Genomic DNA, 12665 nt, shown 5'->3' on the forward strand with positions numbered 1-12665 from the left:
CGGACGTGGAGGCGTGCGCCAAGGCCGCGGCGGCCGCGAAAGCCGCCGCGGCGGCGCGCGAGCGGGCCGCCGCGGACGCCGACGCGGAGGCCGCCGCCGCCGCGCCGCCGCCGAAGACGCCCGAGGCCATCGCCGAGGTGCCGTCGATCCGGCGGCGCCGGTCCATGTCCATCGCCGAGGACCCGTCGACCTGGGACCAGACGCCGTCCGTGCGGTCCGCGACGCCGGCGGACGCGGCCGCGAGCGCGCGGTCCACGGCGACGCGGAAGGTGTTCACGCGCCAGAAGCCGAAGGCGGCGGTGGCGCCGTGGTTCTAGGGCTAACATCTGTGCACGAGGCGTCGGGACGCGTGCGCGTCAGACGCCTCGTCCGGACGCGTCCCGCACGCGGCTCGCCGACCGCGGCCGATCACTCGACCCACTGCTGGCAGCCACGCGGACGACGACCGCCGCGACGCCGCAGACCATGCTCGGCGCGCAGCCGCGTCCTGCCATCGCTTCGCGGCCGATCGATTCGTGCGATGATGAGAGCTTCCTATTGTTTCGTCGGACGCTGCGGGCCCTCCGTGCCACGCGGATGATGGAACGAACTTACCTACATTCGCTGAGCACTGCGACGAGGCGCGCGCGCGCATCGATGCCCCGCGCGGCGCGCGGCGCGACGTATCGTGCGTCCCGCGCAGGCGCGACGCGGCGCTACCTGCTCGCGGCGCTGGCCCTCGCGGCCGTCGTCGCCGACGACGCCGCGCCGGCGAAGCCGCGGAGACCCAAGGGCGGCAAGCCCGGCGGCCGGCCCGGCAAGCCCGGCGCCGACGGCCGGCCTGGCAAGCCCGGCGGCAAGCCCGGCGGCAAGCCCGGCGCCGGCGGCAAGCCCGGCGGCCGGCCGACGTTCGAGGCGATGCTCGAGCTTTTGAAGGCCTACAAAGCGGAGACGGGCCACGTCGACGTGCCGCTGGACCACGAGGCCGACGGCCCCGCCGGCCGGCCCGTGAAGCTCGGCCGCTGGCTCATGGCCGTGCGCCGCGCGCACGAGAGCGACCGCATCAAGGACGACCGCGAGGCCGCGCTCGACGCCGTCGACGCGAAGTGGGCCGTGACGTCGCAGAAGCTCGAGGACGCGCCGCCCCGGAAGCGCGGCGGCAAGGGCAAGAAGGGGGCGCCCTCGGATGACTAGGGTATTATCATTTTGTCCGGGAGTCATATTGCATACATGTGGGCGGCGACGGGTCCGCGGAGCGGGCCGGCGGCGGGGTGCTTCTGCGCGCCTTGTGCGAGCTAGTTGCGCCTTGTGCGCGGCTTATAACTTTTTGCCCTTCTTGCCCTTGCCCTTCTCCTTGCAGGGCTTTCCGTTCTTCTTCTTGCAGGGGGGCTTGTCGCCCTCCGGCCAGTCCTCGTCCGGCCCGTCCTTCGGCTTGCAGGGTTTGCCGTTCTTCTTCTCGCAGGGGGGCTTGTCGCCCTCCGGCCAGTCCTCGTCCGGCCCGTCCTTGCAGGGTTTGCCGTTCTTCTTCTTGCAGGGGGGCTTGTCGCCCCACCCGTCGCCGTCCTCGGGCCAGTCCTCGTCTTTGTCGTCCTTGGGCTTGCACTCGTCGTGCTTCCACTTGCAGCCGAGCGGGTCCTTTTTGCACGACTTCTTGCTCGTGTTTTCCTCGCACGACCCGAACGGGGGATCGTCCGGTTCGAAGGGCGCGTCCTCCGCGTCGCAGGTGCCGCAGGTGAGCTGGCACGCGTCGTAGGCCTCGCGGCCGTCGTCGCCGACGCGCGAGCACTCCTTCTCCGTGAGCTTCTTACACTTTTTGTGGTCCTTGTCGCAGACCTTCTTGAGGCGCTTCTTGATGTACTTGCAGTCCTTGGGCTTCACTTTGCCCCCGCGCCTGTGTGGATTCCAAATCTTCAACCCGACTTCAATGCGCGCGTAATCGAACGGATTGGACCACACTCTTTCGACCCCCCAAACCAGTGGTTGGAATCCACACTGCCCCCGCGCGACTTCTCGTTGCTCTGAAGCCAGTTCTTGTCGTCCTCGCACTTCCACGGGCCGTCGTCCTCGTCGCACGTGTTGCATTCGACGAAGCACGCGTCCTTGGCCGACACGCCCGTCGAGTCCTTGGCGTTCTTGCAGGCGCGCTCGAGCTTCTTGCCATCTTTCTTGCCGATCCAGTCGCAGTCCTTCGACGGGCGCATCGGGAGGTGCCACGACGTCGACGACTCGCAGCCGCCGAAGCCGCCCGTCGGCGCGGGCGTCTCCTCGATGGGCTCGTCGGGCGGGAAGGGCCCGTCGTCGACAGGCGGCACGTCGATGGGCGGCAGATCGTAGCCGTCGCCGTAGTCGTCTTCGAGGCGGCGCGACGTCCAGGAGTGCGAGAGCATGTGCTCGCCGTAGTCGCCGAACTTGTGCCAGTCGTTGGCCGTGCGGCCGTCCGAAGCACGCGCGGGCGTCTCGTCGTCGCCGCGGAGGAGCGTGGCGTCGTCGTACATGCCGCCGGCGAGGCGACCCTGATGGTATACCTCCGAGAGCATGTAGGGCCCCGTGGAGCGCAGGATGTCTAGGTCGGTGACTTCGTCCTTGTCTTCGAGGGCCTTGGCGCGGCGCACGGCCTCGTCGAGCGCATCGACGACGAGCGCGTGGCCGGCCTCGGCGCCAAAGGCGTAGTTTCCGACCTGGAAGTGCTCGAAGTCGTCGCGGGGGCGCGCGAAGTGGCGCTCCGCGAAGGCGTCGTCGGACTTCCACCACTCGAGCGGAAAGACGGCCGTCGAGTCCTCCGCGAGGGGGGCGAAGTTCTTCTTCGCGAGCACCTGCGTGGGCGCGTAGGTCATAGGTCCGTAGGTTCCGGTCGAGGCTACGTAGGCTCCAGAGGCTCGAGCCGAGGCTACGTAGCCTCGTAGGCGCCTACGTAGGCACCTATGCGACACTGGCGAGCACGTCCTTGTCAAGGTAGAAGCCGCCGTTCTTCGCGACGACGGCGAGGCGGAACCTACGGGCCGGTGTTCCAGGGGGCGCGGCGGCGGGCAAGGCGGGAGCGCTCACATGTCCGCCCTCATGACGGGCCGCGGCGCCGCGGCGTAGACTTCGGCGAGCTCGGTGCCCGCGTACTCGCGCTCGATGAACGCGGCGGCCTCCTCGTCGGAGAAGTCCGTGATCTCGAAGTCGCCGTTGAGCTCGCGGAGGATCGCGTCGTACGTGGCCCAGTCGGCGCCTTCCTTCGGGCCGTGCGTGAGGTAGATGGACTTGGGGATGTCGGCCGCCACCGGCGCGGAGAGCGCGAGGGCGACGACGAGTTTCATTGCCTTCTGCATGTTCGTCGGGGAGATTGCTGATTCGTGCACGTGCACGTTGCTGTTGTCGCGGTGTGGCGACGGTACGAGGTCGAGACGCTCGGTGAGGCTCTTTTTATTTTTCCCGGAGCTCGTGCGGAGACGACTTTCGAGACCCCTCGCCGGGGGTCCGCTCGGACCCCACACTAAGTCCTACACTAGCTCGGAAGCGCGGTGGGAAGGGCAAGAAGGGGGCGCCTTCAGATGACTAGGGTATTATCATTTTGTCCGGGAGTCATATTGCATACATGTGGGTGGCGGCGGGTCCGCGGAGCGGGCCGGCGCGGCGGGTACGCGGAGCGGGCCGGCGGCGGGTGCTTCTGCGCGCCTTCTGCGAGCTAGTTGCGCCTTGTGCGTGGGTGCTTCTGCGCGCCTTGTGCGAGCTAGTTGCGCCTTGTGCGTGGCTTAGAGCTTCTTGCCCTTCTTGCCCTTGTCTGCGCCCTTGGGCTTACACTTGTCGTTCTTCCACTTGCAGCCGAGCACATCCTTTTTGCACGAGTTCCTGCTCGTGTTGTCCTTGCACCGTGTCGTCGACCCGCCGCCGGCGGTGAAGCCTCCTTTCGCGGGCTTGCACTTGGCGTTCTTCTTCTTCCACTCGCAGCCGAGCGCGTCCTTTGTGAACGATTTCTTGCTCGTGTTGTCGGCGCACGACCCGCCGGTGAACTCTTCGGGCCCGTCCGATTCGAAGGGCGCGTCCTCCGCGTCGCAGGTGCCGCAGGTGAGCTGGCACGCGTCGTAGGCCTCGCGGCCGTCGTCGCCGACGCGCGAGCACTCCTTCTTCGTGAGTTTCTTGCATTTCTTCTCCGTGAGCTTCTTGCACTTCTTGAGGCGCTTCTTGATGTACTTGCAGGTCTTGTCTTTCCCTTTGTTGTTGTTCTGATACCAGCTCTTGTCGTCCTCGCACTTCCACGGGCCGTCGTCCTCGTCGCACGTGTATATTCGACGAAGCACGCGTCCTTGGCCTTAACGCCCATCGAGTCCTTGGTGTTCTTGCACGCGCGCTTGAGCTTCTTGCCCGTTTTCTTGCCGATCCAGTCGCAGTCCTTCGACGGGCGCTTCGGGAGGTGCCACGACGTCGACGACTCGCAGACGGGCTCTTCGTAGTAGTCGTCGGTGAGGCGGCGCGACGTCCAGGAGTGCGAGAGCATGTGCTCGCCGTAGGCGCCCAGCTTGTGCCAGTCGTTCTCTGTGCGGCCGTCGGAGGGACGCGCGGGCGTCTCGTCGTCGCCGCGGAGGAGCGTGGCGTCGTCGTACATGCCGCCGGCGAAGCGGCCGCCGTGGTAAACCTCAGAAAGCATGTAGGGCCCCGTGGAGCGGAGCACGTCCAAGTCGGTGACTTCGTCCTTGTCTTCGAGGGCCTTGGCGCGGCGCACGGCCTCGTCGAGCGCGTCGACGACGAGAGCGTGGCCGGCCTCGGCGCCGAAGGCGTAGTTTCCGACCTGGAAGTGCTCGAAGGCGTCGCGGGGGCGCGCGAAGTGGCGCGCCGCGAAGGCGTCGTCGGATTTCCACCACTCGAGCGGAAAGACGGCGGTCGACGCCTCCGCGAGGGGGGCGAAGTTCTTCCTCGCGAGCACGTCCTTGTCGAGGTAGAAGCCGCCGTTCTTCGCGACGACGGCGAGGCGAAAGAGATCTGCTTTCATGACGGGCCGCGGCGCTGCGGCGTAGACTTCGGCGAGCTCGGTGCCGGCGTACTCGCGCTCGATGAACGCGGCGGCCTCGTCGTCGGAGAAGTCCATGATCTCGAAGTCGCCGTTGAGCTCGCGGAGGATCGCGTCGTACGTGGCCCAGTCGGCGCCTTCCTTCGGGCCGTGCGTGAGGTAGATGGACTTGGGGATGTCGGCCGCGACCGGCGCGGAGAGCGCGAGGGCGACGACGAGTTTCATCGCCTTCTGCATGATCGTCGGGGAGATTGCTGATTCGTGCACGTCACGTGCACGTCGCTGTTGTCGCGGCTTGGCGACGGTACGAGGCGGAGGTGGGATCGTCGAGCGGCGCGAGCGGCGTCGGCGTCGTGTGTGTCGCCACCCCGCCAAATCCCGGACTTCGCGGACGTCGTCGTTTGTTCGAGACCCGTCGCGGGGGGGTCGGACCCTAGCCCGCCCACCTTACGCAGCGCCCCCCCGTGTCCGCCCGCCGCAGGATGCCCGCGACCTCCGCGTCGTCGTCGACGAGGTAGCGCAGGTCGGCGGCCGTGATCTTCGTCGTGCGGTGGTCCGGCCCGAGCTTCGCGACCATGCGCTCTCTTCAAAGGCTAAAAGATCAGTGTTTGAATTTCAACTTGACCTCACTTAAGAACCAAACGCCGCTTACGGCCGACTCAGCAGCAGCTCCTCGAACGCGCGAGCGAAGTCGACGTCGCCGTCGTCGGTGCGATGGAAGACGTGCGCGGCGTTTCCGCCGAGGAAGTCGGGGATCGCGTCGGCGCCGCCGAGGACGGCCGCGAGCTTCGCCGCGGCCCGGTCGCCGCGCGGGAGCATGACGATGCGATTTCGGAGGCTCGCGGGCATGAAGGGCTTCGCCATGTTGAAGAGCAGGCGGTTGAAGCCCGACGCGCCCGCGACGACGAACTCCGCGCCGCGCTCGGGGAACGCCGTCGTCAGCGCGTCGAGGCCGCCCCGCAGCACGCGCCAGCCCGTCATCAGCGGCACGCGCGACGGCGACAGGTCCGCGGCCTCGACGTACCTGTGGGCGTTTCGCGTCTTCTCTCGTCGCATCGGAGGGAGAGGCGCTCTTCTCGTCGTATCGCCCTCGACTCGAGGCGCCGCGCCGCGCGTGAAGCCGCCGCCGCCCGCGAGCGCGCAGAGCTCGAAGAGCGTGGCGACGGCGTCGACCCAGGCCCGCTCGCCCGCGGCGCCGAGGTTGCGAAGGTCGATGAGGCCGGACCGCGCCCAGACGATGGGCCGGCCCGCGGCGTCGCGGCCGCGGACGTAGAGCCCGCCGCCGCGGAGCGCTTTGCCCGCCGCGCGGAGCCTCTCCTCGGTCGCGAGCGGCTCGTCGCGGCCCGCGGCGTCGACGCCGGCCCGCGCGAGCGCCGCGGCGACGCGCGGCGCGATGGGCGCGGGCTTGCCGCCGCCGGCGTCGCGGCGGTACCGCGCGGCGCCCGCGACCTTGCGCCGCGCCCAGGTCGCGTCGCGGTCGCCGCCTACCGAGGGCGCGCCGTCCGAGACGCTCCCGGGGACGCGACGCGGGCCCGCGCGGTCGAGGAGGCGCCGCAGGTAGGCGTCGTCCATGGACAGGGGCACGCGGCCGCCCGCGGCGCGCTTCAGGCGCGAGACCTACGCCCGCGGCGCTCCCGCGGCGACGACCGCCGGCGCACGCGCCTCCGCGTCCTCCTCCCGCGCCTCGTCGACGGCCGTCGCGACGGCCTCGGGCCGCGCCGGCGGGGTTTGCAGCGCTGGCGGGGTTTGCAGCGCCGCCGGCGGCGGCGCGGCGGATCCGCCGCGGCCGAGCGCGCGCGCGCCGAGGACCGCGGAGCACGCGCAGGCGACGCCCGCCGCCGGCCCCGCCGTGGCCGTCGCGACGGCCACGGTGACCCAGAGCGCGGCGAGCGCCGCGCCGCTCGCCTCGGGCGGCGCCGCCGCCGGCCGGGGCTCGGGCCGCTGGAGCGCGAGCACGCGCTGGACGACGGCCGACGGCGCGTCCTCGGCCGGCGGCCGCTCGAGGAACGCGTCGATCGCGCTCGCCGGCGCGGTCGCGGCCGCCGTCTTCAGCCAGCGGTCGAGGGCGTCGCGGCGCCGCTCGAGGAGGTGGACGTCGTCCATGCGCCAGCCGCCGCGGATGCGCGGGAAGGGCGGCACGGTGCCCACGCCGAGGGCGTTGGCCACGCGGCTCAGGCCCGCGAAGTCGCGGTGCCGGCGCTCCACCTCCCAGGAGTTGCCCGACGCCGCGCAGCGGATCTTGTAGACGGCGTGGCTGCCCGTCCACCGGAAGCTGACCACGTTCGTGCAGACGACGGCCATGAGGGCTGCCCCACCTCAGCGGAGATCACCAGACGATCGACCTCTCGTTCAGCGGAAACATAGGCATTGTACTGCAAGTTGAAGACGGAGAGCATCGATCGCGATGGCCCGCAGCTTTGTGCCGGCGTGCGTCTTGCTCGCAGCCTGCGCCACAGCACTCCTGGCGCCACCAAAACCAACGGCGCCTGCGCGCCGTCCGTCTCCGTCTAGACCATTCGCGCCTGCGCGCCGGCGCGCCGCCGCGCTCGAGGACGCCTCGGGCTCCGTCGCCGTGCGCCCGACGCCGGACCGCGGCCTCGGCGTCTTCGCCACGGCGGCCATCGCCAACGGCACCTTCGTCGTCGACTACGCCGGCGAGGTCATCGACGCCGACGAGGTCGCGGCGCGCCACCCGGAGCTCGAGCCCGAGTACGCGTTCCGCGTCGGCGAGCTCTACATCGACGCGGAGCGGTGCGACCACTGGTCCAAGCGCATGAACCACGACGCGCTGGACCCGGCCCTCGACTTCGAGGTGTCGGAGTCGCCGCCGCGCGTGCGCTTCACGGCGATCCGCGACGTCGCCGCGGGCGAGGAGCTGACTTTTGATTACGGCGAGGAGTACTGGGACGGCCGGTCCTTCGCTCCGGACCCGGCCACGGACGCGCGCATCTACGCGGCGCCCATCCGCTGCGAGTCCATGGACCTGGGCGTGCCGCTGTCGGACGCGTCCGTGGACGACGTCCTAGCCGCGCGCGCGCCGCGCGCGGAGAAGGTCGCGGCGCTGCGGCGCGCGCTCGACTACTTCGGCGCGGACCAGCGCGCCGTGGACGTCCCGGCGCCGCGGCTCCTGCGCTGGCTCGGACGGCCGCCGACAGTCGTCGACGCCGCGGACGCGAGCCCGCGGCAGCTCGCGCGCGCGCTCCGCGTGTGCCTCGCCTGGGATTAGAGCGCGCAGCACCGCACCTCCTTGGGCCGCGGCGACGCGGGCGGGCCCGGCCGCAGCGAGGTGAGCCGGTCGAGCTCCGCGGCCTTGGCCTCGAGGCGCGCGATGAGCGCCGCCGCCTCGGCGCGGTCGCGGTCCGCGTTCGCCTCCACGTCGCCGAGGCGGAAGAGCAGCTGCTCCTGGGCCCGCGCGAGCGCGTCGCCGCGGTCGCGCTCGCGGCGGAGGTCGCGCTCCGCGTCCTCGAGGGCCTCGTCCTTGGCCGCGCATTCGGCGACGGCGGCCTCGTGGTCCGCGGTCTTCGCGCGGAGCTGGGCGGCGAGCGCGTCCTTCGCGGCGCGCTCGTCGGCGAACTTGGCCTCGGCGTCGCCCACGGCGTAGGCCGCCCGCGCCGCCGCCTGCTTCGCCGCGGCCGCCTCGGCCTCGAAGACGGCGTCGCGGTCCGCGAGCGCCGCGGCGTGCGCCGCCTCGCGCTCCCGGAGCGTCCCCTCGAGGGACGCGAGCGCGTCCTGCTGCGCGGCGCTCGCCTTCGCCGCGGCCGCCGCGCAGTCGCGCTGCTGCTTCAGGGCCGTCGCGAGGTCCCCGCGCGCCGAGTCGCGCGCGCCCTCGGCCGCTCGCAACGCCTCCGCGGCGTCCGCGAGCGCCGCGTCCTTGGCCTCCAAAGCTGTCGCGTGGACCGCGTCCTCGGCTTCGAGCGCCGCCGCGTGGGCCGCGTCCTTGTCCTCTAAAGCCGTCGCGTGCGCCGCGTCCTTGTCCTCTAAAGCCGTCGCGTGGGCCGCGTCCTTTTCCTCCAAAGCCGTCGCGTGGGCCGCGTCTTTGTCCTCCAAAGCCGTCGCGTGCGCCGCGTCTTTGTCCTCCAAAGCCGTCGCGTGGGCCGCGTCTTTGTCCTCTAAAGCCGTCGCGTGCGCCGCGTCTTTGTCCTCCAAAGCCGTCGCGTGGGCCTGCGCCTGCTCCTGGAGGGCGTCGCGCTCCGCGAGCGCCTCGCTCGTCAGCGGCAGCGGCGGCGCCGGCGGCGCGTCGTCCTTGGCCTCGTCGTCGTCGTCGTCGTCGTCGTCGTCCCGCGCGGGCGTCCGGTTCGGCGTGGACGCGACCGAGCGGCTCGGCGTCGACGGCGCGTCGTCGTCGCGGCGCTCCCAGCCCGCCTCGAGGCCCAGGAACATGCGGAGCGCCCTGGCGCGGGCCTCGTCGAGCCGGTCGCGCTTCGACGCGAGCTCGGCGACCCAGTCCCTTAGTCGCGACGCGCGCCTCTCGAGCGCGGGCGCCGACAGCGCGCCCGACAGCACGGACCGCGCGGGGAACGTCGCCGACAGCTTGAGAACCTTCGCCACGTCCTGGCGCAGCGCGCGGAACTCGGAGAAGCGCCGCGTCGCCGTCGCCGTGCGCGTGCCCTCGTAGCGCGTCGTGAGCGCGTACCAGACCGTGCCGCAGTCGTCGGGCGCCGCGACGGCGACCGTGACCTTCCACTTCTCCGGCGCGCCCTTGTCCTTGCGCAGCGCGTCGGCGAAGGCAGTGGCGCGCGACATCGGTCGGTGTGCCTGGTTCCGCCCTCGGAGAGCGCCTCTATAGCCTCTCTCGACTCGAATTGCCACAACAACTAAAAGCGTCAACAAAGTTTTAGCTTTTCGACGGCCTCTCCGCGCAAACGCCAAGGATCGAACGCCGTCCGCGACGCGCCGGCGTGTCCTCGTGGCGCTACGAGCCGCCGCTGGCCCGACGTAATCCGACTCGACACGTCCGGGCGCGGACAGAGCGCGACGAAACTCGCCAGGAGTCTTCCGGACGATAGCAGCCGCGGGCTGGTCGACGCCGACCCGCGAAGAGACGATGGGCATGTTGCTCAGCCTCTGTGACGCTACGCGCGAGGATGGCGTCGCACGCGCTTGGTGAGGTCGATGATGAGGCCGACGCAAATCGCAGGCAAGGCGATCTTGTGATCGAGACGATCAACCCGCTCGAACTGGGCCTCGACGTCGTAGCCCGAACAGTGGCCTTGGTGTTGATGTCGCAGCCGCCGCCGCAGCCGCCGGCGCAGGCGCCGCCGCCGGCGGCGCCGGCGCAGCCGCAGGTGGCGAAGGGCATGCTCCCGCGGCGCCTCGGCATCGCCGCGCCGCCGCCCGGCGGCGCGCCCGAGGGGCCCGGCGGCCTCCAGCGGCCGGGCGACGCCCTGATGACGTCGTCGCCCTACCTCAAGTCCATGGCGCTGCTCGACAGCCTGGACCTCCAGCAGCTCATGGCCGGCGGCGACCTCGCGCCCGCGCGGCGGCGGCGTCCCCGCGCGCGCCCCGAGAGCGGCCGCGGCGCGCGGCGGCGCGGAAAGGAACGCGCGATCCGTAGGGCGCGGGCGGCGACGCGCGCGCGCTCCAGGGGCAGCGCCCCGCGGCGGCGGGCGGCGGCGAGGCCCGGGGCAGGCGCGGCGGCGCGGCGTCCCGAAGCGCCGCGGACGCGAATTTGGCCGACGCCGCCGCCGCGCAGGTCCGTGGACTCGCCGAACCTGAGCGCGCTCTCCGCCGTGGCGACGCAGGCCGACTCGTCGCCGGCCTACGGCACGCAGACGACCGCGCGTCCCGCGGCGCCCCGACGCGCCGCGCCGCGCGCCGCCCGACCGTTCGAACGCGCGCAGGCGCCGCTCAAGGCCGCGCCGACGGCCGCGTCCGGGCCGAGCCTGCGGCGCATCTCGAGCCACGAGCAGCTCACGGCGACGGCGCGCGCGCCGCGTCCTCTTTATGTCGCCGGGGACGCGAAACGCGCGTTTCGTACGCAGGCGGCGGCCGTCGCGGCGCTCTCGTCGCCGCGCGGCGCGGAGCCGCGGGACCTGAGCCTGCCCGCGGCGTCGGGCGGCCTCCCGCCCCGCCCGCCGCCCGGGGCCCTCGCGCGCGGCGCGCCGAAGCGGGCGCGCGCCGACGACGACAGCGACGACGGCGGCGGCGGCGGCGGCGACGGCGACAGCGAGAAGCAGCGCAAGGACATCCGCCGCGAGCGGAACCGCGAGCACGCGCGCATCTCCCGCGAGCGCAAGCGCCAGAAGCTCGAGCACCTCCAGGAGGAGAACGACGCGCTCCGCCGCAAGGAGCAGGTCCTCGTCGACGAGCGCGACCGGCTCCGGGAGCGGCTCAGCACCGTCGAGCACGAGAACAGCCAGCTCCGCACCTGGATCCGCACGAACTCGGGCGACGACGCCGAGCCGCCGCCGCCGCCGGAGACGATCTCCTGATCCTGATCGCCGCGGGCCGCGGCGCGCGACCCCCGTCGGAAGTCTAACTACTAGTGTCATGCTCGTCGCGACGTGGCCGGCGGTCCCCCCGCATAGCGTGGGTTCCGGTCGGACGTCGCGGCGTGGGCAGCAAGTCCCGAACGCGGCCGCGAGCGGCCTGTCCAACGGCATCTAAAGGCAGGACCAATCTTAAACGGCAAGGCGTGCGTACGTTTGGCTTGGGTGGGGTAGCAGTGCGCTTCATGATCTAATTATCGTCCGTGTGTTCTGCCGGTTCTAGGGTGCATTCTCAACGTGCGTAACTTCGAGTTGAGAGTCCCTTTTGCAATGGACGCCTTTAGCTCAAGGATTCGCGCGCCATGAGCGAACCGCCGGCGCTCCCGCCCGACGCCGCCGCGCCGGCGTCGCAACCGGCGCCGCGCCGCCTCGTCGAGCGGCGCGACCGCTTCTTCCCGCCGCCGCCGCCGCCGCCGGCCCGGGCTGCCCACCAGCGCCCGGATCGGCAGCACGCGCCCGCGCCGCCCGCGCGGCCGAGCCTCTCCGGGCGGCCCTGGGGCGCCGTCGAGCTCCGCGCGGGCAAGTGGGGCGCCGAGGAGATCGCCTACGCGAACGCCGTCGCCCGCGACTTCCGGCGGGGCTCGCTCGTCGGCTGCCCGGACGGGGCCATGCTCCGGGCCCTCCTCGCGAGCCTCCTGAACTGCACCCCCATGCGCGTGAGTAAACGGTTCGCCGGCGAGGCGGCCATGGGCAAGCGCGCCTACGTCGACGACCCCGCCGCGCGCGCGGCGGGCGCCGGCGGCGGCGGCGGCGGCGGCCCGCGGCCCGCGCGGGGCCCGCGCCGATCGCGCCCGGCGCCCGCGCACGCGACCCCCCCGCAGGCGTCCCTCGCGGACCTCGAGGCCGCCTTCCACGGGAGCGTCCGCGGCTGCGGCGACCTGCGGGTGAGCCTCTACCGTCGCGCGCCGGCGCGCCCGAGGGGCTCCGCGGGGGTCCGCGGAGCGCCGCGGCGCAGGCACGAGCGGCCTGTGCACGCCCAAGGACATCCGCAGGGCGAAGCTCGAGCTCCGGTACCCCGACCTCGGCTCCGACCGGAAGCGGCGGCGCGGCGGCGACGCGCGCCTCCGACGCCCGCGCGATCCGCGCGCGCCGCCGCGACCCGCCGCCCCGCCGCTCCCGCCGCCCTGGGAGCCCGCGGCGCCGGGCCCGCCGCCGCCCTTCGCCGGCGGGTCGCCGCTCGCGGGCGAGCGCTACGTGCCGCCCGCGGA

General features: G+C 72.3%; 2 protein-coding genes across 2 annotated transcripts; one reads left to right on the plus strand and one right to left on the minus strand.

The window, feature by feature from the left end:
- Window positions 1–8191: 8191 nt before the first annotated feature.
- AURANDRAFT_71912 (expressed protein) lies at window positions 8192–9712 on the minus strand (the record flags this gene model as incomplete). The annotated part of the gene is made up of 1 exon (XM_009040385.1): window positions 8192–9712. One exon carries the CDS (start codon window positions 9710–9712, stop codon window positions 8192–8194), a length of 1521 nt encoding a protein of 506 aa, XP_009038633.1.
- Window positions 9713–10188: 476 nt separating this feature from the next.
- AURANDRAFT_65281 (hypothetical protein) lies at window positions 10189–11400 on the plus strand (the record flags this gene model as incomplete). The annotated part of the gene is made up of 2 exons (XM_009040172.1): window positions 10189–10379; window positions 10662–11400. 2 exons carry the CDS (start codon window positions 10189–10191, stop codon window positions 11398–11400), a joined length of 930 nt encoding a protein of 309 aa, XP_009038420.1.
- Between the last annotated feature and the right edge of the window lie 1265 nt (window positions 11401–12665).

This window comes from Aureococcus anophagefferens, assembly GCF_000186865.1.
Source record: "Aureococcus anophagefferens unplaced genomic scaffold AURANscaffold_14, whole genome shotgun sequence".
Classification (NCBI taxonomy): domain Eukaryota; class Pelagophyceae; order Pelagomonadales; family Pelagomonadaceae; genus Aureococcus; species Aureococcus anophagefferens.